Source organism: Rhipicephalus microplus, chromosome 7, assembly GCF_043290135.1.
Source record: "Rhipicephalus microplus isolate Deutch F79 chromosome 7, USDA_Rmic, whole genome shotgun sequence".
In the NCBI taxonomy this organism is placed as follows: domain Eukaryota; kingdom Metazoa; phylum Arthropoda; class Arachnida; order Ixodida; family Ixodidae; genus Rhipicephalus; species Rhipicephalus microplus.
In genome coordinates, this window is record NC_134706.1 from 84,653,023 (window position 1) to 84,680,302 (window position 27,280).

General features: G+C 45.8%; 1 protein-coding gene across 2 annotated transcripts in view; it reads left to right on the forward strand.

Annotated features, from left to right (window-relative positions):
- Positions 1-12,620, forward strand: part of LOC119179642 (cytochrome P450 3A41) — a 29,558-nt gene extending 16,938 nt beyond the window's left edge. The window contains exons 12-15 of one of the 2 annotated variants that reach the window (XM_037430761.2): positions 996-1,136; positions 9,111-9,273; positions 12,322-12,425; positions 12,522-12,620. In XM_037430761.2, coding sequence (XP_037286658.2) covers positions 996-1,136; positions 9,111-9,273; positions 12,322-12,399 — 382 coding nt within the window. In that variant the 3' untranslated portion in view covers positions 12,400-12,425; positions 12,522-12,620. The remainder of the gene's footprint in view (positions 1-995; positions 1,137-9,110; positions 9,274-12,321; positions 12,426-12,521) is intronic. The other variant, XM_075869394.1, reaches the window with a different exon arrangement.
- The last annotated feature ends 14,660 nt before the right edge of the window (positions 12,621-27,280 follow it).

Genomic DNA, 27,280 nt, shown 5'->3' on the forward strand with positions numbered 1-27,280 from the left:
GAAACAGATTGCCACTCTTTTACCCAATACAGCATGGCCTTACAAAAAGCTCACTTGCAGGGCAGAGAAAGTGTGACCGCTGAAACTAGTTTGGTTATTTGTGCGAAATTCAGCAAACATGCTGAATTCTTTGTGCTGAGTTCCGTTATTTTTGTAAATTTAGTAGTGTATGCACAGTTTATAATAATAAAATTGCCTTGTGAATCAAATTCAACATCTGCAATTTCAAATATTCCTGCGCGCCTGTTTAAGCCGACGCACTTGACAGCTTGAAACTAGTGTACTGTTTTTAAAATATTGCGTTTCTGCTACCTCAAATAACCTTTTTCGTAAGTGTGTGTATGTAAGATCAAAAAAATTCCGTTTACCCTGGAAATTAAGAAGAAACTATTCAATCGAAAATGTTCGACCACTCATTGTTTATCTTAAAAGAGGGCTTACTTCGTGACATGAACCGTACATTAGCGCAGAGCTCTCGCACTGTTGATGGCGAGCAGAAATATTGTCCCCTAAAGCAATCCACATATGCGCAATGGTCTCGCCTGTTCAAAGTTTACTTCGCATCACGTGATACCTTGCTCTGTCATGAAGAAGAAGTACGCGGTTGCCATCGAGGAAAATAAGCCGCCACTATCCATAACGAGCACAATTATAGCAATATAATTGCTCAAGAAATTAACAAACAACAAAAAGTCCTGTTTTACCTAAACGCTCCAAATACAAAAGACTCTTTACTATAAAAAAGTTCGTAAAACGATGAGAACTTTCATTTACCACAAAAACATGAAAAGGATGAGCCCCAAAATGTAGATCGGTGAAATGACTAATAAGTAATGACTAAATGAATAGATATACAAGATAACCATATGAATACAGAAAATGGCTAAATGTGATCGACAAACAAAGCTCATAATATGAATGTGTGTGGCAGTCTTCCTATATTTTCGCATGTGATCTCTACAAAACACTTATGCCTTCATTCTATCTCTCTTCAGGTTTACCACAAGGCGTGCTATCAAAGATTTCGAATACAATGGCGTCAGGTACAAGGCCGGTACTTCGATCATGGCTCCGACGATGAATATACACATGGACCATCGCTACTGGCCTAAACCCCACAAGTTTGACCCCGAGAGGTACGAGTGTCGAGCAGCAACATTCAAAGGCACTCAGCACGTTGCGGGCTTATGTTGCGTAGCGATGATGGATGTCCGCGCTGCTAACCCTGTAATTGCACATTTGATTCTAACCGTGGCTGACACAACTGATAAACTCTATAGAGTGTAGTTAGCTTGTATTTAGAAACACTTTGAAAGCCCCTTACGTCAGAACTAATCCAATGTGGAACATCATAGAATGGCTCTTAACCTTTCTTTTTCTGATACTTGGACGAAAATTTAATTTCAATTAGGAAGGAATCAGCAGTTTATCCAATATCAAATTGTGTTTATCGCACCATCAGCGTTACAAGACTACAAAAAAACACGAAATAAGAGAGTTTCGATAAGACAATTTTGCTAATTTTTACGGTGTACTTCTTCTTGATGTTTGAGAAAATGTATTAGGCTTATTCATTTTTAAATGCGATTTCTCAGCGAAGTTTGGTAACTTTGAGCCTATCTATCTATCTATCTATCTATCTATCTATCTATCTATCTATCTATCTATCTATCTATCTATCTATCTATCTATCTATCTATCTATCTATCTATCTATCTATCTATCTATCTATCTATCTATCTATCTATCTATCTATCTATCTATCTATCTATCTATCTATCTATCTATCTATCTATCTATCTATCTATCTATCTATCTATCTATCTATCTATCTATCTATCTATCTATCTATCTATCTAAGCCGCCTATGACATTTAACTCTCATGGCCGTTTCGATAATGGTATCGTTATCGAATTTGGTATGGCATAACATGACTGTATGGCGAACAAAAGTGACTAGTCATAACTTTAAAATGATGATATGTGTGTCATAAATGTCATGATGCTCTTGCGGTGTTTACGTTCATATTACATAGCTGGTGTGGTATGACATGACTGCATGGCGAACACAAACGTCAGTCTCAAACGTGGAAATCATGACATACAGTCACGTAGGTGATGATTACACGCCAAGCTCATGGTGCACCTGCAGTCGTTTCGCTAGCTTCACATATACCAAATCTGGCATAACTTGACGCGAACGCACGACGAAGGTAAATGACACGTCCAAAGATGATAATCGTGACATGCGTGTCTTGTAAAACACGACTACATAGTACGCTTATAGTGCCCTCGTGGTCGTTTCACTAGCTTCACATATACCCACTTTGGTGTTACGTGACGTCAATGGATGATAAAGATATATGATTGGTGCAAACATGATAATCATGACAAGCGTGTCATGTAAGAACATCACAACATTTATGCTCAAGATGCGCTCGCGGCATTTTCGCCAACTTCACATATACCAAATTTTCTATTACGTGACGTGCATAGATGACGAAGGTAAATCACACGTCCAAATATGATAGTCACGGCATGAAAGTCATGTACGGAATAATTTACTTCCACCTCGTAACGTTGTGCTGATTTCAAAGTGGCATGTCAAGCTTCCTGATTCGTGTTTCGTATATCATATCGTCGATTCCCACTGTATGTGGAATCTGGCAATTTTTGTTATTATACACGTATATTTTTTACTAGTGTAGGCATAAATGCCGCCATACTTGAACCACTCCAGCGAGCTCTGGTTTGGTGTTCGGTGTTTCATTACATCTGCTTTCTTGGCTTATTTTTTGTCTTCAGTCACTGTGATGTTTGTTGGTGAGGTTCGTCGCGCCGCAGAGCGTGTGACGCGTTGCGGATGGAGGAGACGGTATCTGACGTTAACAAACCACACTACAATTGTATTTGACAGCATACACACACGAAATACATAAAGCGGCAGCGTACACTACTAGTCAATTGTCTCACGTGGCGGTGCTTGGGGACCAGGAGGCTGTGGGCTGGTTGAGTCCCTGTGATGACGTAATCGTCGTCGGGTAGATGTCCGGTGTGGCAACGACGTAGCAGCAGCAGGGATTAAGGGCCGAGTGAACGAACCGTCGCTCGGTAGCCGGTAGCCAGACAGGGCTCGTCCGCGCCAGGCCAGGACCTTGCGACGCTCGTCTCGACGGCGGTGGACAATCTGGAACCTCGCGCGTAGGTGCGGGTTCTCCGAGAGCAGCAGGCCGCGTCCCAGGTCTTGCCAGGCGAGGACCGTGAGGCGCTCGCTGTCCCGAAGACAGGCGCCCTGTGTATGCGAACCTCGCGCGTAGATGCGGGTTCTCCAACAACCTGCCGCCCGTTCTGCCGGCGTTCCAAAAAAAAACTGTCTCGCCTGCGCGCGCCCTTCTTAATCTTCTCTGCAGCCCGAGCTCCTTCGTTTTTCTCGCCTTCCAGCGATCGGCCACTCCGTCGTCTGCTCTCGCTTTCCCTGCTTCGTCACATTACCCCCCCACTTAAGAAGGTTCTTCGCTGTGAAGAACTTGCAGCTGCCACTGGATCCCTTGGGACACCGTAGTACACGCGCACTCGGAGCACTGCACTACACTTCCGAGCCCCGCACACTCGGCACACATAAGAGACACAAAAGTTGTCACCAGTGTTCAGGGCCCCGCACACCCGACACTCTCAAAGGTACTCGCAAGACGAGATGAAAGTTGGTCCGTCACGGTAAGTAATGTGCACCGAAAAAAAAAAAAAATTCCATCAATTATACCCGACACTGCGAAATCCTCAAGCCGTGTAGCGATGATGTTCATGCGCTTGGCAACCGGCTCATATAGTCTGCTCCTACATTCTCACTGCCTTTTATATATTCAACGCTGAAGTCGTACTCCATGAGTATGAGGCTCCAACGTAGAACACGGCTGTTGATGTGTTTGGCGGAGTTGATGTAAACGAGAGGCTTGTGGTCGCTTTGTAGTATGAACGTTCGCCCGAACAAGTAAATATGAAATTTCTGGATGGCCCACGTGAGTGCCAGGGCTTCGCGCTCGATTGTCGAATAGGCAGTTTCTCGTGGTTGCAGTCGTCGGCTAGCGTACGACACTGGGTGTAGCATAGCACCATGCCGCTGCATAAGTATGGCACCTACGCTTGTTGACGAGGCGTCGGTGCGAAGTACAAAAGGCTGAGCGAAATCGGGTGCTCTCAAGACAGGTTGTGTAGACAGCATGGTCTTGAGTGCATCGAAGGCTTTCTGTTCCTGCACTCCCCAAATTACTTTGTTAGGGGCTCTCTTTTTAGTCAGTTCAGTTAATGGTCCTGCTATCTCGGAGTACTTGTGGACGAAATCTCTGTAATAGCCCGTAAGTCCAAGGAAAGAGCGTACTTCTTTTTTCGTCTGTGGGCGCTTGGCTGCCCGTATTTTATCAAGGGTTTCGATCTGGGGTTTGATGATGCCATTTTCGACGTGATGACCGAGGAACTTTACTGACCGCTGACCAATCTCACTTTTCGTTGGTCGAATCGTCAACCCGGATTCGCTAACTCGTTGAAGAAAGGCTTCAAGTGTGGCCACGTGTTCTGTCCACGTCTCGGTTGCAACGAGCACATCGTCGAAGTAAAAGTAAATATGGGGTATATCTGCTACCACCTTCCTCATTAGACGGTTGAAGACAGCTGGGGCGGTTTTAATGCCAAACGGCATGAAACGAAACTGATAAAGGCCTGCTGATGTAGAAAACGCTGTCATTGCTTTGGACTCTTCATGCATCGGGACTTGCCAATACCCTTTAGCAAAGTCGAACTTAGAAAAATATCGTGCCTTCCCCAGTTGTCCAAAAATAACATCAACTCGAGGTATGGGCTCATTGTCGTTCAGCAGTATCTTGTTGAGTTGCCGGAAGTCAATGCATAGACGTATTGTCCCGTCTTTTTTCTTGACAACTACTATCGGCGACTGGTAGGGAGACTCAGATGGCTCGATGATGCCTTGCTTCAGCATGTCTCTAATTTCTTGTTGAACTGCCTCTTTGGTAGCAAACGGTAGTGGATACGGCCGTATGTTCACTGGTGTATCCGTTGCGACATTCAACTTGCACTGGGTGAGATGTGTTCTGCCGGGAATGTCGGTGAATACATTCTCGTAGGTATGCAGTATTCTAGCGATCTGCGTGCGCTGTTTAGTAGAGAGTGCTTCCGATATGTTCACATCGGCAGCAGATTCTTTTTGCTGAAAAGGTACGCATGGTAGATCGTCGTGCTCAGTATCATCAGCCAGACACGCGACTGACGCTTCTTTTGTTGGCTGTGGTACCGATGGTCGTTCTTGATATTTTTTGAGGAGGTTGACGTGAAACAGAGATGTTCGCGTTCCTAAATCAATAACGTAATCCACGTCATTCTTCCTCTCTAGAACTGTGAAAGGCCCTTTCCATGTTAGAATCAGTTTGTTGTTGTCCGACGGGAGTAGCAGCAGCACCTTGTCTCCAACAGCTAAACGCCGTGGTCTAGTCTTCATGTCATAGTGCTTCTTCTGCACAAGTTTGGCTTTCTGCAGCTCCTCCTTGGCTAGACGACAAGTGTTTTCAAGACGTCTCCGCAGGTCAACTACATAGCCGTACGAGGTCTTCGTCTCATCATCTAGATGATTACCAGTCCACATCTCTTTCAATATTGACATGGGCCCTCTGACGTAACGGCCATACAGTAAGTCAAACGGGGCGAAGCCCAAACTTGACTGCGGAACTTCTCTATAGGCGAAAAGTAAAGGCGCTAAGTACCGGTCCCAACTTTTCGGGCACTCTTGACACATTCGTCTTATCATTCGTTTAAGTGTGCCATTGAACCTCTCGACAAGACCATTTGCCATGGGATGATATGGTGTCGTCGGCAACTGTGTGAAGGATAGAAGCCTGCTGAATTCGCGCATTAGGTGGGACGTAAAAGACGTGCCTCGGTCGCTGATGATTTCCTGAGGTACCCCCACTCGCGAGAACATCTCCAACAGTGCTTCAGCGATCCTTTCTGTTTCAATGCTTGGCAGCGCCACCGCATCAGGATACCGCGTTGCCATGTCCACCATTGTCAAAACGTATCTATTCCCTTTTTCTGACTTGGGAGATAATGGTCCCACAATGTCAATGGCCACTCTCTTAAACGGTGTATCAATGACGGGGGTTTTACCCAACGGTACTCGCCCAACTAAGTGTTTTGGGAAAGTTCTCTGGCACGTGTCGCACGATTTCACAAATCGTGTGATGTCAGAAAGTACCCCTGGCCAATAGAACTCCTCGAGGATACGGTCTGTTGTGCGTTTTATACCCTGATGGCCCGCAAGAATTCCTTCATGAGCCATTTGCATTACACAATGGCGGAGGGCTGTAGGTACAACAAGTTGTTCAGTTTCTCTCTTCGATCTGAGCTTGTACCTCCTGTATAGAATTTCTTCTTTTGTGAAGAAAAGAATCTCGGCAAACCTGGTCTGGATGGGTTTATCGACGGCCTCAAAGCATTTCTGTAAGCTAGCGTCATCCCTCTGACTTTTCTGCAAGTCACGTGCACTCATATCTAGGGGACTTATTGTTGGTACCGGCAGGCGACGAGAACTCCGTCCGACTGTCGTGGCGACTTCGTTTTCCTTTGATTGCCTCGCAACCGAAGTGAATGCATCTGTAGTATAAGACCCAGTCAGCGATCCGTCGTCCGCTCCCACCCTAGATGATATTTTCATCGGACTAGCTGGACGTAGGTGTCTTTTCCAATCTTGATCAGGATCGGAGGCGTCACGGACCCCTTGGACGTTTCCCAGAACGACGTCATACAGTGGGTCATCCATGCAGATCGCGCGAGTCTTGCCTGAGAAAAAGGGTGAAATAATTCGCACGTCTGCCTCCGGCAGTTTCAGTACCCTTCGATCAAGAAGACACACAGAGGAAACTTTCCCCGTCAGATTGCTGACTGGTACAAGGGACCTTCTCACAATAACCGAGTCGCATGCTGTATCCCGTAAGACCGTAACGGGCTGGTTTTCAAGGACGCCTTCGGCCGTAGGCATAGACTTGTCCTCCCACTTGATTCTCGTACGTTTCGAGCAATCAGTACCTTGCCGGGAAGCCTGTGTCTCCTGGTTTGATGCTTTCGGACCTTCTGCTTGCTCTTTCAGGCACGAGGCTTTACCGCTTCCCTTGTTAGGGCAGTCCTCTTTGCTATGCCCACTACGTCTACATTTTCCGCAGAAGGCTGGTTTTGTCCTTGGCCCTTTAGTATTTGCCCAGCAATCTGAGGCCTTATGACCGCGCTTTCCACAAAGCAAACAATGTGGTTTGTCCTTTTCCTCTTTCCGTAGTGCGGCCTGCGCTCGATCTGGTGGCTTTTTATGGTCCTTGTCGTCCTTACCTTTACCAAGGTTGACGAAACCCTGCGCCTCCATATAATGATCAGTAGCTTCTACTAGCTTTTCAATTCCTCGGCAATCCCTTTCCCGCAGGAAGATTGCCAGCTTCTCGTGGCACTGCGTGATGAATTGCTCTGAAACAATAACGTCTCGTAGAGCTTCGTACGTCCGTTCGGTCTTGGCCATCTCTTGCCAATGGTCGAAATAACCTAGTAATCGCCCAGCGAACTGTCGACCCGTTTCGCAGTCCTCAGGCTTCGCCGACCGAAACTTAGTGCGGTAGCCCTCCTCTGTAAACCGGAAGCGCTGCAACAACGTTTTCTTTAACGTTGCGTAATCCATGGCATGGTCAGGTGCCATTCTGCCAACAACACTTAGCGCTTCACCTGTCAAACAAAGGCTCAGTGAAAGGGCCCACTTGTCTTGCGGCCAATCCTGGCTCCTGGCGACGCGTTCAAAGCGCTGGATGTACGCGTCCAGCTCGTCGCGAACTTCGTTGAAGGGCGGTATGAGTTTGTGCGGACTTTCGTAGCTTTGAGGAGAACCCATGTGCGGACCCTCTACTGATTGACCTGTAGTCACGCTACCCGTTGTCGCATCTAACTCTCGGAGCTTCAACCTTAGTTCGAGAACCTCCTTTTCTGCTTGTAGCCTCGCCAGTGCCTCGGCATCAGCTTCTTTTGCCGCATTGCGTTCGGCTAAACGTACTTCCCGCGCTTCTCGTTCACGTACGCGCTCCTCATCGATCCACTGCTTTAGCCCTGGACCGCTCAACCCCAGTTCCTTTCCAATTGCTGTGAGCTTGTCCGTCTCCATCGTCAACCGTCAGACCCGCATAAGCGACGCGCTGCTCTTTTATAGGATAAGAGCGGTCCTGTCGCGCGGACGCCAGATGTGATGTTTGTTGGTGAGGTTCGTCGCGCCGCAGAGCGTGTGACGCGTTGCGGATGGAGGAGACGGTATCTGACGTTAACAAACCACACTACAATTGTATTTGACAGCATACACACACGAAATACATAAAGTGGCAGCGTACACTACTAGTCAATTGTCTCACGTGGCGGTGCTTGGGGACCAGGAGGCTGTGGGCTGGTTGAGTCCCTGTGATGACGTAATCGTCGTCGGGTAGATGTCCGGTGTGGCAACGACGTAGCAGCAGCAGGGATTAAGGGCCGAGTGAACGAACCGTCGCTCGGTAGCCGGTAGCCAGACAGGGCTCGTCCGCGCCAGGCCAGGACCTTGCGACGCTCGTCTCGACGGCGGTGGACAATCTGGAACCTCGCGCGTAGGTGCGGGTTCTCCGAGAGCAGCAGGCCGCGTCCCAGGTCTTGCCAGGCGAGGACCGTGAGGCGCTCGCTGTCCCGAAGACAGGCGCCCTGTGTATGCGAACCTCGCGCGTAGATGCGGGTTCTCCAACAACCTGCCGCCCGTTCTGCCGGCGTTCCAAAAAAAAAACTGTCTCGCCTGCGCGCGCCCTTCTTAATCTTCTCTGCAGCCCGAGCTCCTTCGTTTTTCTCGCCTTCCAGCGATCGGCCACTCCGTCGTCTGCTCTCGCTTTCCCTGCTTCGTCACAGTCACACATGTTTTTTGCTCTGCATGATAAAACGCCCGTACGATTTGTTGCAACTCACTCAAATTTATTTTTTTGAATATTTTAAAGCACATTCAATACATCGCTCAGCACACTTTCACACTTAATCAATGCCCATCATTTTTTCTGTTTAAGCAGGTTTCTCGGCGAAAACGTGGCCTCCCGGGCATCCATCGCTTACCAACCTTTTGGTGTTGGACCGAGAAGCTGCATAGGAGAACGCCTCGCCATCTTAGCTGTTATGTATACAGTGGCGAGAATGGTTCAAAACTACAAAATGAGCCTTGGAGAGTCTCAAGAGGTATGAGAATACTTCGTGTTCAAGCTTCATCGCTGATTTGCAAAGATTATGAGTTCTCAGGTGCAATTTATACAAAAAATATGGAACAAATGCCGAAACTTGCACTGAGCCTCAAAAGACTTCAAACAGGGAAACTGGACGATTTTGAGCTTGCTTCTGTAGGCTATCTCTAGGCCTTATTTAGATTATGGAGGTAGTTTCTTGGTTGTTTATACGTCGTTGCTGGTAAGATAAGCTAGGTGATGCTAGGTTTTTTCAACGCTGAGGCTCAGCACAGAGAAGTTCGAGTCAAGGACACGTCGAGGATGTTAAAACTCCAGAGACTAAAACAGATGCCGAAACCAAGCGTTAAAAATTTTCATAGATATATAGTCGTGTTGTCATTGGCGCAGGCATTCCATCACTTCGGAGTGTACTCGCCGCCACCATTGGCTTTCCCGGGTCTCTGTTTGTACGTAGTCAGGTTCTTTGCTACCTGTCATCGCTTCGCCGCAATTTATTGGCCTGAGTACTGGCTTTTTCACTTTCTTCAACCAGCCGTGAATATTGGAATTTCGCGTATTTCCGTGCCACACACCAATTCACGAGAATGATGACAGTTTTGTGACAGGACGCACGCGCAGATTACGGCTAGCTTACACGGCTTCGCTGTTAGAAGAAGTGCACGCGTCAGCATTCTTGCGTCCTTTCAACTTTGTGGAGGTTACTTTGCTTGGATGCACAAGCGGCGCTTTAAATAAATTGTTTTCGTGTTGTTTGCAGTAACGCATCATGGAGATTTTCCTTGGCAGTGGGACATACGTTCGAGTGAATATGACGTGATTCCGCTGCCTGCTTCTGTCTGTTAGCGAGGGAGACTTGCTTCACGCAACCTCTTAGTTCCCCGCAGCGAATTCCTAGGGCCTGAAGTCTATAGGTGCCCTTTATTTTCGTTTATCGGCCGTAAAGAAAATGTGCTCAAATACATCCGAATTTCATTGTTCTTCAAATTCTACGTGCATTTTGTTGCGATGGCGTTCAAGCTCTCGTCTCGGGAAATTCAGATGTCAGCGTCATTCTTTGAGAACAAAAAAACAGCATTGTTCATGAGTGAAATTTTGATAGAGAACATTATGGTTATGCATTGATCTGTCGACTTTGAAATCAATAATTGGTCACCAACTTCGGTTGGAGTGGGAATTAAACCGAAGCCATCTGTGTGGCAAGTAGGTGCTGCACCACACAGGCGCTCTAAAATGCTTGGAACTGCTTCAAAAAAAAAAAACAACTCTAAGTGAATGTTCAGTGATTTACCAAGTCCTCTTAGCGTACGTCTTGTTACGTGGCGAAAGCGTAGAGTCACGCCAAGTGTCAAGGCATGCGAATTGGCTACCAGGTTCACGTTTCACCTCATAAACATGCAATGGCTGTTTGGCTCATTCGCAAAGGGAAAGATTATGACGTAATAAATACTTTGCAACTTTACTTGCAGTAGACATTTTAGGCTACTTTTATATGGCCACTGTTGCTCTAACAGGCGTCCCATTTCTCGTGACTCGATTGAAGGATGCACAAGAAGGTGAAGCAAGGCTGATTCAGAGTGTGATGCATACGTTGCACTTTTGAGGCAAAATTTAAGCATTCTCCAAATTTTCTACCCACCTCCACGAATTATGCCAGGTGTTTTAATAGACAGTTGTGTTCACATTGCAAGAAGGCTGAACAGTAAGCAAATGGAAAAGAGAGAGGAAACATTTATTGCATAAAGGCTTGTTAGTGAAGGTGGGGGAGTCTCTCATTCCAGAAACCCTCTGGCCTGGACCGTGCACCGGGATTGGCCAACGAGTTGAGTTTACATTCGTCGGCCAGGTCCAGTTAGGAAATCGCAGCCTCCCACGCATCACATCGCTTGCCGCTGCTTGAAGCGCTGGGATTCTTGCCTACGAGCTGTGCGAGAGTGTCTGCCACATTGTATAGTGTGAGCGAATATAGCTGTATAACGTTGATCTCACACGACGCAATAGGATGCTGTGAGCATGGAAAACAGGTGTATTGACACACCTGTTAGGCTATAGGACTCAGGTGAGGGTATATAAGAGAGGAGAAGGATTGTCGTTGTTCGTGAGAAAAAATGCATTCGGAGGCAAGGAGATTGCGCAGAAGTAGTCGCCCACAGCTATAACCAGCACTGTAAGTGGGAGTGCGGGTATATTGCCGTCGATATAGATAACACTAATGGTATCCGGGCCACCGTCGAGCGACAGTCATGTGGCATTTGGAATAGTAAACTATCCCCAATATTTTCTTTCTATATTTTACACCGCCACGTAACAGGGCTGAATTGAACTGAAATTGTGCATCATGCTTTCTCACAGTTGCAAGCGTAATGACGCATGTACGCGCAGGTCTGGTGAAACCGAAGTAAACTATACAGATCTCCACGATATAAGAAACGCACATTCATGACCGGTGATTGTGAATTGCTCATTTGTCACTCGTACGTTTCGACCGCGTTCAATACATGCCATTGTTCACACGTGGAAATGCCAATAAGCTTACGAATAACATCAGTGATAAACGGAGGCGTTCGTAAAAGTTGTCTTTGTAATTTTCTTTACATAAAAAGTGAGCAGATAAAATGCATACTGCTTTTATTACCATATTCCTCACCCCCCGCCAAAAAAATGCGATTTTATATTGGCACAGTTTAATTCGTCCATACCTCCATAACGTCGCAACACTATATTACGACAGCCAACCACAACAATTATATATCAAATAAACTTTACGGTTGCACTACTCTTGAATACCGAAAAAGAAAGGTTTTCGCTAGTGTTGCTGGAAAATAAGTAAATACTGTTTTTTGTTATCTAACACACTGAACAGAGACTCTCAATGTCACACCAGCTTCTTATGACATCCAATAACATCGAATATTACCATCAAGTGACCGGCGCCTAATTCACACCGAAAAAAAAGAATAAATAAAGCTTTCAAAAGTTTAAGTCCCGGCAGCTATATTGTAAACGTCCATCAATTAAAATGTGTCTTTTGTTGCAAACGTTTCAGGGTGACCTCGAACGCCGATATTATGCCGCGATGGCTGCACCAAAAAACGGTCCATACATCAAGTTTCAAAGAATCTGACGACCAGTTATCTTCAGATATATCAGGTACATAGCCTGGACGTTATGAGGGGCACCTAATAAATGCCCCCAAGTTACAATAATGATACTGATCAAAATGTTTTTTTTCTTTATTTTTTCAAGGCGACGTACCTCAGAGCCACCGCAAGAGTATCTACTGCCCTAAAAACTAAAGAGGACATTTTCAACAAGCCCGATAATAAAATAAGGCGTTGTCACTGATTCCAGTCGTAAGTCATTTTTATAAGGTGGTTTTAGGGGTCTCCTTATGGCTTGGCTTGTGCGTCCTCCGTTGTAGATGCGTCACCTGTGGCACATACCCGCCCTCGGACACATGTACGCATGTCCACGTGTTACGACAAACATAGCACGACATCGTTATTATGCTCTCGGCGTTATCAAAGCGCTGACAGCAGACGTGTGGTACATACAATCGTTTAGTCCTTGGATTGTCCGCCGAATGGCGGTACTTGTATAAATATATAAATAAAGAAAGCTAGATGATGGTACTTGAATTCACTAGATGGACGGATGGACGCATGAATGGATGCACGAACGCGCGCACGTGCGAATGGATTGACGCACGAACGGCCACTCGAACGGGCGCACGAACGAACCCACGTACGGAATCATGTACGGAAGCACGGAAGGATTGACGAACGCTTCGCCCCACTCATCATCATTCATTCCGTGGATACGCTGTGATATTTTGTGGTTGCTCAATTCACCATACTACAACGGGACTTCGAACTTCGTCCGATAACGTGTGGGCGTTTATCAGGACATTATTTCACTTGTAAATTTCCTTATTCTACACCACCCCATTTTTCGAAAAACCTCCATGCTCAGAGGTAGCACAAGGGGTTGGAAGAAACAGCAAAATGATGTGAGAAGATGAGTCGAAGGCCACAGTTCCACTGAGGACCTTACTCAGCAGACATATGCAAAGCCTTGTAAAAAAAATGTTGTCACCTGTAAGAGACGCAAAGACAACTCTGCTAATAAGGTACTTTATAAATATACGAAATAGTACAAGCAATAGATATCCACTTGAATGAAGTATTTTTTATTGAGGTAAAAAAGAAAGCGCCTTAACAAAAGTAACAAATGCAGCTCACATATTAAAATGTATCTTTATCAATACTGTAAATAAATAACAGGCATTTCATTTTTTCGATATGCCACGCACATTCCGTACAAACCCCCCCTCCCTCCACTTTAAAAAACTTTATGCGAATCACCCAGCCTTAAAAAATGCACTTTTAAACCAGGGGACACTTTATCAAAATGTCACAAAATAATTGTTGTGTTTAACCCTATATTGCATGGGGTCTCATGCTTGCACATACAAATAGACATGTTTTTTGTGGGTGCAAGAGATCCGGTAGGAAAGTTGACACAATCATTATGATTTCCATAGTCCGCCCCTAGTGTAATAAATTTCCGTAGTATAATTTTTTTATAGTTCACACCAAATATAATGAAAGTTCTTCCTTCCGTAGAGCAGTATGACGAACATGTATAAAATGGCCAGTGAATGTTCAAGTATGGGATGTCCACAACAATTATTTATATTTTATCTCGCAATGTTTTTTTGGCTACAGGAAAAAAGTCGCAAAAAATTATTTCCTGATATCTGGTGGCACTGAGAAATTACGATCGTTATGACATTTTTCAATTCTTTTTACCGCAAATATATACTGCCGTAACTCCGTATGGGACACATTTAGCACGCCATGCACTTCTGGGAGGAAATGTACTGTACAATACGCTGCCATGTATATTGTGTGAACAAATCTCAGCCTATGAGCTCATGCAGCCCAGCTTAGTTATGCAGAATTTACGTATAGGTGGTATGTCTTGAGAGGCTCCACAAAACACTGAGGTACTACCAGTAGCTCCAGGCAGTGAAGTGTGATTTTTTCATAAAAACAGCAGGAAAAGAATGATGGAAGCTTGCAATGAAAATATTTTTAACAAAGGCGGCATGTTCAAGCCTACATTGCGACAAGTTGACTAGTCTTCTTCAAGCGTCAATGTTCTTCCCTTACACTTTATACACATCGCATACAACTTTGCGTACTTCAGCAAAACTTCTGATCCGCAAGAGACAGAAAATATACAGAATGAAGGGAAAAAATGGAAATATTATGGTTTCATTTTTCTTGAGGAAAACTACATGATAATTTTCTGACCCAGAGATGATCAACCTTCATGCAACCTGCGGTAAAGAATGAAAGCAGAACCTAAAAAATGTATGGCAAATTAGGATACGCCACTAAGATGTCACCAGTTTTGTAGCTTTATTGTAGAAGAAAGGAAAACAGCTCTACAGGAATGTGCGGAGTTCAATGTGACATCTGCCTTCGCCAGCGTTGCGGGCGTCAATGTGTTATCGCAATGCTACTGTGGATAAGTATTGCCGAGCTGGTATTTCATTGGTTCATTTTTTTGTTGAGTTTGTCGCGGTGACCTATACTCCGTTTCATACATCATGTGCAACGCTGTCAAAGCTAGCGCTCTTGTTTGCGCTGTGTACTGCCGCGACCAAAAAGTAGTGCGTCGCTTGGGGTGTACGAGAATCAATAAATGCTTCTCGGGAAACTTCTAAGCATACATATTTGTCATCAGGTTAAAAAACAAACGCCTGTGTTGTCGGATAAACAATCCAAATATGCGAGTTGGTAATTTATGTTTGTTGCTTTCGTATCAGGTTTTCGCTCTCCATGCGACCCGCGCCGCCGTTTTTTTTTACTTGTTATGGAGCTTCGAAAAAATGGCGTCCAGCTCTGTGTCCTCGACCACCTCTCTTGCGCGAATTTTTTCGAAGCTTCGCACATCAAAGCTGTCAGTAAGTAAATTGAAGTTACTGAAAAAAAAGCAAGATTTCGAATTGAACTCGCAAAATATATAAAAAAAATGGCACCACGTGGATTCGAACCCATGCATTTCAAAACTACGGTGAACCCTCCGCAGCGACGCGTCAGACCACTCGGCTACGAAACCGTGCGTATCAACACCTCGTGTTTTCTTTACAGACTACTCGCCTAGCCTTCACAGCGTTGCACCTGATGTATGAAACAGAGTATACATATCGATGAAATTCATTTGGAAAAGGGAGCTTTATTTTTCGCTATCGCTTGAAAGGTGTACGAAACGTTTATCTCAAATAAATCAGTCTTTTCGCTTGATCAGTTGATCAGCCCAGAATAAACACCTGATGGGACAATACTCCCGATAAATTGATATGTTTGATTTAACATTCCAAAACCACCATGAGAGACGCCATGGTGAAGCGCTCCAAAAATTTAGACCACCTGGGGTTCTTTAACGTGCTCCTAAATCTGAGCACACCGGCCTACAGGATTTCCGCCTCCATCGGAAATGCAGCCGCCACAGCTGGGAAACGATCCCGCAACCTGCGGGTCAGCAGCCATGTAACACAGCCACTAGACCACAGTGGCGGGGACCCGATAAGCCATATCCCTTCAAGATGTCCTAGTGGTGAAATGCACGTACTTCTTTTAGAATTAACTGTATGCCCGAGGAACTGAACGTGCGCTTGAAAGAAGCCAAGGAAGAAAGTCGCTATATGATATCGGTTACGCATGGCACAAGTTGCCCAAACAAATCTCTCCTGTGAAAGAAGCTTGCACCCAATAATCAGTAATGCGCGAGATAGCGGACGTTCCAAAACGATTTCACAAAGGACCTCACTTCCATTTAGATCAAGCAAGTGGCAAGTTGCCATAACAAACCTCACCCATACGAAAGGCCTTCACCGAGCGTGTACGTCATAGCTGCCCCTGAAACTGTTTGCTCTACGATTGTGGTTGTGCTATCGCTGGTACAAATAGAGGTCAGAGCATGCCGAAATAGGGCAGAGCGATTCGATAAAGCGTGCTTGTTTGTTTTTGGTTGGCCTATTTGATTTTTTGGAACACTATACCTCAGGCTTATCAGTGCTACAGAGTCAGACACTTCAGATCTTGTCCTAGCGCCCGACGTATCAAGCGGACTGCCACCGACTATTTTGTGAGCGGAACGGTGGCAGCACTCACGTGGTTGGTTTCAGCCAATCTGGTTTTAATTTATGTGGTTGATTTCTGATAACTGTTCCTGTTTCAACGGGGTAGCGTTAGAGAGCTCGTGTCGCAGAAATTCCGCCGTCGGCGTCGGTCCTGTTGGTTGTGAGCGAAAAATCGTCTGTGCATGTGTGAGCGAAAAAGCAAACGGAGATTGCCGCACGAGGCTGCTACTTGTCCACGCGTGCGCGCGCAGTCACATTGAAAAAAGCCACACATTCGAATAAAAAAAAAGTGCTCAAGGTCACGAGGTGCAGGAGTTTCTTTTCCCCTGTCACCTCTCCCTGCTTAGCTTCCAGTGCTTTCGTGGGGACGAGAGAAGAGATACTGCACTCTAAGCCGAAAAAGACTAAAGTGGGGTATGCCATTGGTCCTTTAGGGGTCTAAATGCGCTGCCACAAATTTTGAACCAATTTTGGACTAACTGCGGGAGTAACTGCAAGGGCTCAACTGTTACCCCAAGCACTTACTCCACTTGGTTTAAATGTTGGCCCCAGTAGAATGCTCCAGCGGGACTAACAGTTGAACCGTCTGGACCAATGGCAAAAAAAAATTGCGACACTGCGTTTGTGCAGTATATTTTATGTTTATTCCAATTTAATCAACACTGAAGATTATAGTATGTTATTCATGAGACACACACACACACACACACACATACATACGCACCGTTATTTCAAAGTAAAACACCACAAACACTGACTGCCCGCGCTGTACTACAGAGAACAGACTCTCGGGTATATATAGCACAGTATTTTGACCTCCCATCTAGTGCCAGTGGGCGACTTTTAGTCGGCTTAAGAAAACAATAAATATTGACACCGTAACGCGAAAATTTACATGGGCTTATTCGTAGCACCGATGCGCATCGATCTTTTAATATGGATCCATCTAATCTTCAACATGCCTCCAGCCCGAGAATACGAATTATCAGCTGGTATTCGATCATGTCGGCCGAACCAGCGTTCGCAGTGCTGGCGCACGAGTCCGCAAACACAAACATAGCAGCGGCGCTTGTGCGGAAAAGCCGGCGAAGCAGCCGCAGGCGCCCCGCCGATGCCATACCGTGTCGGCTTGCCGACGGCGTCGCTAGGCTTACGACGAGTACGGCTGAACGACCGCCGGCGATCGCAACATGCGGCTCGCGTGAAATTTTCGTCGTCGTTATTTTATAGTCACAAATGAACAATAAGTAAGTGCCCCATGTTCGCTGTGTCTTACGGAGTGATGTAGATATCTGTATACTTACAGCGACGAGACCGTTCGCAGGCACGGTTCTTTCATCGTGCTGGTAAGGCACAACCTGTGTACCGCTGGCCGCACGATTAGTCGTATCCGCGATCGCCTACACGTTGGATTTTTGATAATGATTGTCGCATGGATAAAAAGACATAAGTTTGTCTGAGCTACTATTTTTGTGAACTTGTACGCGACGTTTCCTTCGCTTGTGCCGGCAATGCACTCACACCGGCAGCCCGCTTGATACCGATGACGTACGAAGCCTACTTTTCCTATATATCGCTTTGAACTTGTGGTCACTGTGTGGGTACACGACCGCTGATGAACAGCTTACCTTTATTAGCATTGTCAGTGTTCACCGTAGTTCGAACTTATTCAGCACATCAAAGCGAGTTCTCGGCATTGCCCGTGTTTGCGGAGACTTTCACTTGGCTTCGGCTCGCCCGTGCCGGCATGGTGGAAACGCGAGGGCACTTGCTGTGTGCACTGACAGCGTGTTGTACTACTTTCCTCTAATAACATCTTCTATTCGTTTCATAGTGCTTCACTTTCACAGTGGCGTATAGCCTATTTAACTTGTTTTCATGATCGCCGACGACGCCGAGCATTGCAGTGCAGCATCGACAGGAGGCGATCGCGGCGCAGTTGCCCTCCCCGTTGGCCCCTTCATTGCCGGGCGTTTGCGCAAGACACGCATTGTCACACATTTAGACCCTGTTGGACGAACCGTTCGTCCACTGGTTTAACGACTGCAGTTAGTCCAACTTTGCCGAATTTCGGCTTAGAGTGTGCAATTGCAGCATGCGACAAACCTTTGCAACTCCACTCACCCTGGACGGATTCCTAAATATTTTGTGGCGTTGAGTTCGTGAGGCAATTAGCTCTTCTAATGAATTCATTCCATGGTTACTTGAAAAAGTGTTCCAGGGCACCTTTAACGCGTTTTGTTCAACAAGCGTCACGACAAAAACGAGTCCATTCGGCGATTTGTAGGCGCATTTGGGAAGCCACAAATTACCACGAAAAAGGCTGGGATAGTGCAGCCATCACCGCTAAAGACACACAGGAACTTTCAAACAGCTCTAAATATGGATCACTATGTCCATCTAGCGGAAAACATATTATGCCTTTCCAGAGGCATTGATCAAGCAAACAGCAAACGCTAGCTGCTATCTGTGAGCCATTATGAGACTATGACCTCCGAGATGGCAAGCGCGCGGTGCGTATCTTCGAGGCCATGTGACTCTTGCTTTGTATCAAAAACCTGCATGTACAATTCGCGCACGCGCGCTGGCACAATATACTGTGTGCGTGTGGGTGTGTGTGTGTGTGTGTACGTGCATGCGCGCGCGCGTGTGTGTATGTAACAAAACACAATTATAGGTGCGCACTTAGCGGTTGAAGGGCACAGCAGGGGCCGGATGTCACTTTCGCGTTCAACTCTTAAGGCGAAGTTTAAAGGTGCCCCAATTTTCAGTCTAATGATACCTCAATTGTATACATTATTGACTTTACTGGGCTAAATGAGACATTATCACGAGGCACTTTCTATAAATAAAACGCACACTTTTATGTCGCAAAACTGCGATATCATTATGAAAGACGGCGTAAAGGAGCACTCCGTAAATTTGGACCATCTTGTTAAGGTGCACTGAAATCAAATAGTACATGGACCTCTTACCACTTTATCTCTAAAATATGACTACCACGGCTGCGATCGAACCCACAACCTCCGGGTCAACAGCCAAGCACCGTGGTCACTGTTCCACCAAAGCGGACTGCGGCACGCATTAGAGACCGCCATTTGTCCGCTCTATTGGCCGCGAGATCAAGCCCAGTCATCGCCTGGCGGCAACTGGCCGAACAGGCGAAGTGTGGGTTGCTTTGTGCGCCGTTTGCTAGCCATGTCGTGTTTCTAGCGCGTACGTCATGCACTTTCTCAAAGTGTGGTTTGTTCGGTCATGTCAGCGTGAGTGCAACTGTTTCGACGTATGCCTGAAACAACGTACGTAAGAATTTGGTCTTGCTCGGCTGCTAATGCCTTGTAATAAGATCGGTGAGTCCAACTTTCCAGAGTGATGTTTACTGTCGTCGTACCCTCCAGTCATCGGAATAACTTCAGAGTGGCTGCCACATTCTGTTTCAAGCACATGGCAAAATGCTCCTAGCATCCTCCCGAAATTGAGCACTATTAAATGGTGTATTAATGCAGCGTTTTAGAGTGACTTGATTGTTAAAAAAATAAGGCTCTAGGCCATGTACTTGCGCGCTGTTGTTAGGTGTAACACTACGGCACTGTACTTTATCGATCATGCGAGAAGCCTTTGTTGTGTTTATTTATCTGGCTGTGGTACCACTACATTAAAGAATATTTGCAGCATATCTATAGAGTGAATGATGGAGAGTGGGGCTAAGCATTCGTCCGCCATTCGTTCTTGCTTCCGTCCGTCCATGCGTCCGTCTGCGTGACCGTTCATGCGTCCATCTGCCCTTCCGTGCGTGCGTCTGTTCGTGCGTTCGCCCATGCATCCGCCCGTGCGTCCGTTCATGCGTCCATCCATGCATCTGTCTGTGTGTCCGTTCAACCATCTATTCACCACTACAAGTACCACCATCTCGCATCCTCTCATCATATATTCCCCATATAGAAGCACCGCCATCCAGCGGACATTCCAAGGACTGAACGAGAGGTGGCACACGCACACTTTCTTACGGCTTGCGCTTCGTGTCTACTTCCCACCTTTAACCACCTTGACTTCATGGTATATACTAGTTCACTGTATCCATGGCACTGCGGCCCAACGCTCGCTAAACCTTTCTAAAACCAAGAAGGTTACGCCCAGCGAGTATAACGTAGCAACCTTTTCCTGTCAGATAGTGCTCAATGTACATGCCAATGGCTGCTAATGGGAAATGAGAGACAGGATAATTAGGCTTTTACTTTCTTACGGCTTGCGCTTCGTATCTACTTCCCACTTCTAACCACCTCGACTTCATGGTATATACTAGTTCATTGTATTCATGGCTCTGTGGCTCAACGCTCGCTAAACCTTTCTAAAACTAAGGAGGTTACACCCAGCGAGTATAACGTAGCAACCATTTTTTGTCAGATAGTGCTCGATGTACAGCCAATAGCTGCTATTGAGGATCGCAGCGTGCGCGTTAACTAAAAGCCGAATGCTTCTGTTTCTCATCCCCTCTTAGCAGCCATTGGTATGCACATTGAGAACTATCTTTTATTGTGCAACAACGCACGAAAAGAATCTCTCACCGGCACGACCTTGGAGGTCAAAATGTTATACTTGTTACGCACTACAACGGCTACGAGGGACGAACAGGTGCCGCAATAAGGACTTTCGCTCCTTATATAACTATCAATCAAAGTGTGACACATCCGTACCTAAACTATACTGGAAAAAGAGTTACCGTGTGCAACCATGTGCACGAATTCAAGAACGCTTTAAAGAGCCCAGATATGAAAAATAATACAGATGGCGTGCTTTTTCTATGATGTATAATTTCACGGACAATTTCATCTTTCTTTAACAGTCTTCAGCGTTTGTCTGACATTGTTAGTGACCGACGGAAGGCAGTGGTCATTTTTTTGTCTGAAAAAAAAAAAACATGCCTTTCCCATTAACAAGGCTTTTGTTGTAGCACTGTCATGCACGTAATCCGTAGATGAAAGCTTTCTGTTGAACTCCTATATGAGACTTTTATACCTATACTGGTGCAGGAACATGTGCCTACACGTGGTAAACGCAGTGTAGTGCAAAGCGCCGTCAGACATTGAGCTTTTTTGAATAGACCTAACGATTGTCCCACATTTCATGGTTAACAGAATGAGAGAAAAACATTAGCCCGAATCTACATGTTACACTGTAAATGCCATCAAAAGACGATAGTATTGCGTCTGGTGAGAGTGAACAAAACGTTTATTTGATGTTCTGCGCAAGAAAATCGGTGAATGGCATTCTGCAGGCGCTGCGGTAGAGTGCCTAGAGCGTATGGCGATGGCGAACGAGCGCATCTAGGCACGTTAGACACAAGTGCCATCTGGCAGTTATCTTCGAAAACGAAGGCATGCAGCCCGCGGAGAAAGATGCGCGGCAGTCTCGGAGGTGATAAGGTGTAGAACGCAAAGCCGCGGGCAGGTGCCACCACCGTGACCTCGTAGCAAAGCGTTGGAAACATATTTTAGAGCATCGCGTTGCACTGTCAGCGCAGCGCGATTAAACGCTACATTCCTTAGAGTTACTTGTGTGTGCCTCTTCTAGTATAAACGCAGACATAAAAAACATCGAAGCGTTGTTGTGGTGCCTCAGATAGGCGCAATATTTGCTTTTTAATTGACAATCGCACAACTATGACCGCTATACCTTGAGCAATATTGGTGGGCAATGTGGATGGTCTTGGCCATTTGATACCGTTTGAGGTATTGTTAGGGCGGATAAACAGACAAATGTACAGACATACGGACAGACAGACAGACAGACAAAATTTTTTTCCGTCGAAGGTCCCCAAGAAAGTCTATCGTCTTTAAAAAAAAATTCATATGCGTATAGGGTGCGAACGGTGGTACTGAACTAATCATACAGATATGCCGGCTTTCTACGATTTTTCATTTTTTTTCTAGTATGCAGATGACAAAGATGTAAATAGGTAGTTCACTCACGCTACAGCCATGCGTAGCAGGTGGAACACATTCTAAGGGCATATAAACAACACAGCAAACACGTGATGTAGTGCAAAAGTGTGAAGAAAGACACCCAGGACGACCATTCCTATGAAAGACACAATGCGCTTCACTCGCAGGCAATGTTTACGCTGCATACACGTCGTGCACCGATTCAGTAGAAAAGAGCGTATGTTAGCAGTAAACTGTCGTCAATGCATTTCATTTACCGGCAAACGGCTCAGACCGTACGCAACGAAGAGCCGATGCGTGTACTTGTATACGCGCCACCGATCGCCTATTCAGACTTGCGCGGGGATGGTGCTGCCACCTATAGCCCGACCTCGTCGCGAATAGTAGACTGTAGCGTCGAACTGGGCGCCGACCTTTACGCCGAGCTAGAATGCCTCGATGCGTGTGCTTCCGTTCAGAGTGCGGCCATTCTTTGAATGGGTCGACGCCACCTCTCCGTGCGTGTCCGCCATGTTTTGGCTCACGCTGTACGCGGCGCCTGCTGCCTTGTCGGCCGTCTGATTCGTCGCAAGTCCCGCAAAACGACTGCATGCTGCGTGCCACACAAGGAACGAACCACTCTTGAAATGTATGGAAAGTGTTTTCCTTCCAAAGCAATCCTAAAGGAAAAAAAAACTTTTATTGACAGTGAGAATAAAGTGACGAGGGGCAGCTGACCAATGTTTCTCGTGTGTGCAGCGTAAATATTTCAAGCTTTTTTACTGTATAGTATCACCTTTTTTTGGCCGCGTCGCGAACTTGGGGCCAATTTTCGAAACGGCGTGCAGATTACTATTAACACAGTCACAGATTAAACTATTACAAGTTTTGTGCTTGGTTTTGACTTTTTGTTTGCCACCCCAAACAGTTTATTGGGGTAGGATTCGTTTTCATAAGTTTCGTGTCATTTTCATGGTCACGGACATATCCTTTCGTTTTATCAGTGAATGTATGAATATAAAATTGTCGCCTCTATAATTAACTGCAACAATTTACTCCGAGTTGTGTTTTCTTGCGGAAGGAGAACTACAAATAAAAAATTCGGTGTTCATGCTCACATTGCTCCCGATATAACGTTTCGATTGCATATATCGGCTCCCGATAACTTGCACGCCGCTTCAGTGCTACAAGCCGCATACACCCCCTCAGTAATATACATACACTGAATCATTAATTCATTTATTATTTCATTTAAGTGTATTACCCCTCCGTATGTTGTGTTTTGAGATATGTGTTTCTGTGCTAATAAAGTTAGTTATGAAACCAGCGCGGGTGTTCGTATCTCTTTTTTACCTCTGCTCTCGTTTTATGGCGCTAAATTCACTTAACATGTTTCGAAGGACAATCTACCACTGAGGAAAAAAATTCTGATTGAGGAGCAAATGAGCCCGTTCATCGTCTCGGTGGCAACGAGCATGTTTTCGTCACATAAGAGGAATTATATTTTAAACTTGATCCTAAAAGCCTACTAAAAATGACCGCTAGCGTCACCCAACAACAATAAGATCAATTTACTGGCAGGACAACGAATCGTCGCAGGTAGGCTGATTTTGCTTAAAAACAAACCTGTATAACTTGAAATTGCATTTTACGCACTTCCGGCAGCTTTTAGTTGCGCCACAGACTAATATTCGCTTTATTCTTTCTAACGCATTCCAATAGGCGCCGGGTGACGTTGCCAGTGGTGTGTTCGCTTGCCTGCATACCTGTCTACAAATGACGGAGAAATGCCAGCATGGCGTCAGCCGTTGCTACTAAGAAAAAAAATTGCATTCATGCTTTTAACGACCATGCACTAAGGTATTTGTTTTCTTAATCAACAAAACTCGATCAAACTTAAAGGGCCAGTAAACAGGCTGCGACTTTTTTTTTACACCCCCCATACAAGGTCGCCGATTCTTAGATTAGACGGCAGCGATCACGTTTTCTGAATATTACAGCGCTGCGCGCAGCGCGGCACCTTTGTTTCGAAAAACGATTCTCGCGCATCTTTCCTACGCCTGACCGACCCTCTTGCACGCGCAGTGACGTCAACTCGGGGATCGGCGACGTGCCGTAGCCCGCAGCTCACCGAAGCTGCTGGCCGATTGGTCTAAATCAGGTGTGAAAAAAAACAGTACTGAAGTCAACGTCAGTTCCTGTTCCCACCCACAGCTACGAAACTGCCCCTTGTTTCTTGGCACTGCGGTGAAAGCACCAGCCTCGCAGTTGTCGCGTGCACGTGTACACTCTTCGCTCAACTACAGCGCCTGTGCGCATGTACGAACGTACTTCGCCCTTGACATGAGCAACACGGGTAAGAAGCGTTGCTGTGTCATCGGCTGCAAATGAAGCGACAGGGCAGTGGAGAAGCATCGCCATCGGGTGCCTCACGATGGGGCCCTGCGTGCTGCATGGCGGAAGAGAGTCGGCCATGCAGCGTACGTCAGGGACCTGATCGTTTGTGGTCGACACTTCGCACCTGATGCTTACACGGTTGACCCACGGCTGGTGAGGCAAACAGTAAACAAACAACCACGCTTCGCAGGAAGCAGAAGTGCATTGCGACTGACCGAATTCGCCGATGACGTCAATCGGTGACGTGGTGTCTCGTTGCCGAAGTGGGCGGAGTCACGACGATGGGCTACGCCTTCCCCTTTATGGAAGGGAGAAGGAGAGCGAGGCCGCGAGAAAATTTTTAATCAGCTTAGCCGGTGTTCTAACCCCTTATAACTTCCTTAATATAGCACTATTCGCGAAATTCTTGCGGCAGCATGTTCGCAAAAAAAAAAAAAACTGCACATATATTTCTCTTTAAAAGCTTTTGGACATCAGGGCTCTTTATTAGTCCTTTAAAAAACCGCACGTGGTTTCAGTTTTCAACTTCCACCGGCCGTACAACTGTCATCGCCTCCGTCGACCAGTGTTGTGCGTTCTCATCGCACCGATGCAAGGAGACCAAACGCAGATAAAGAACATTGTGTTTTAATGTTTTCTACACGCTTTCTAGCAAAACCGCTTCAAAGTTAGATATTTCAGATGGTACGCATTTTTTATGCTACGCAAAACAGAAAAGCAGTGAAGGACGGCAAGCAGTCTCTTCAACAGCCTCCAACACGCCCAAATTTTAATTCTTTTGTTGTGAATAAAGTCCCACAAACATTTAGCTGCTACAATTAAACTGAATGAAACTGAATTTTGATATGTTTAAAGAGACATTGTCTGGGATAGAAAGACTAAAGGAATGCAATTGCCTAGTGAATTCTTAGCCCCCGCCTATACATTGGTCACGAGTGTAAAACCACACAAACATAGTCCAGCAATACAGAAAAAAGTACAAAGGGTCAAAATGCGTGCAACAGGCCGCCGAATATACAAAAAGTAACATATTTAGGTTTTATACATGCTGTAGTACTAAAGCGGTGGCGTTAATCTGTGTGTCAAGAAAAGGCAACCTCCCCATGCGTGCTATCTCGGAAGGCCAATTGTCTTCTTGTTAATCCTCGCAGGCGTTGCCTGTGGAAAGCCCTCGCTACTGATAAAACAAGTGCACCAAGAAAGCGCACAGAACAATTAAATTGCGAAATCAATGAAGTCTTTCACAAACAAAAAATACACATAGCTGTGCGGGTGTTGCTTCTCTATCGCTCTGCCAAAATGAAACCTTGCACGTATCGAACATGCGACACACATTGTTCCAGCGGTGTGACTGTGTACGCTTTGCTCACGTTTCCTCAACCACTAGAAATGCAGGAAGAAAAAAAGGTAATAAAGGCGCGAATAGAAGAGGGCAATACAAAGGGCTGGGGGGGGGGGGGGGGGCTTGACATAAGGGGCATGCCAAATCGGGCATTGAAGGAGGCCGAAAAATAGAGATAAGGAGATAAGAGTGGAGATGTACTCAGGTCATACGCGAGTTTCGTCCGCGTGAACAGGGTAGAATGGGGGAGGCATTGCGTTAGGTCATGAATCCACAGGGCCTGAGGAAAGTCGCACTCCGGAATCTCTCGAAGTACTACATCACGCGGCGAGCTTTGAACATGAGAGTTTCGCTGCAAGAACGGCTGAGAAATCGTGAGAAAACACTTGATAAGGACAGGTGGTGATTGTGTATCTTATGGATCGAATACATTCCAGAGCACTCTTTCAAATGTTTTTAACATGTTTTTTAATAAACGATTTCTCATCGTTGTTGCAACTTCGTGAGCAATAAGCAAGTAAAAGAGGAAACAGAGCACACGTTTGAACTTCCAAACAAAACCGCGAGAAAAATCGTGGATATTTGTTTTGCATTCAAACTAAAAGGCAATGGCATAAGCCATCCTTCAATCGATTTGCAGGAAAAAAATTGCGCTCCCGCCATCATTTTCTTTTAAAGACATATCATCTGCGACGTTTACTATAAATGTGAATTGACGGATTCCGTTATCGTGGACGCGAATACACGTGTCCTTGTGGTGACAAGTGGTTGCTATACAAGCGAGTGTGTTCTGCTATGAAATGCCACTGGCCACATTGGGTTTTTTAGCAACAACATTTGCGAAAAAATAAACGCATGGTTGGATTGCGCTTGTTGATGTGTGCTCTTGTCTTTCGTCCCAGTTACGCACAAAGGGGCTCAAAGTATAATTTAATCCAATAAATAAGTTTATTTAACACCCGATCTCTTCAAGCCTCTCGCTGCCCTGAACGACTGTATTCTTTAGATGCCCGCGTGTTCCTGTCGTGCCCTGGGAAACAATCTGACTGGAACATAATCTATTTCAAGAAAGGTGAATCGACACCGGGTTTACCGTATCGCAACTCCCAGCTGCTACTTTATGATTTGTCTACTTGGCCCGATTGTTAGGAATCTCTGCTGCAGTACTTCCTTAAAGCCTAACTATAGATTC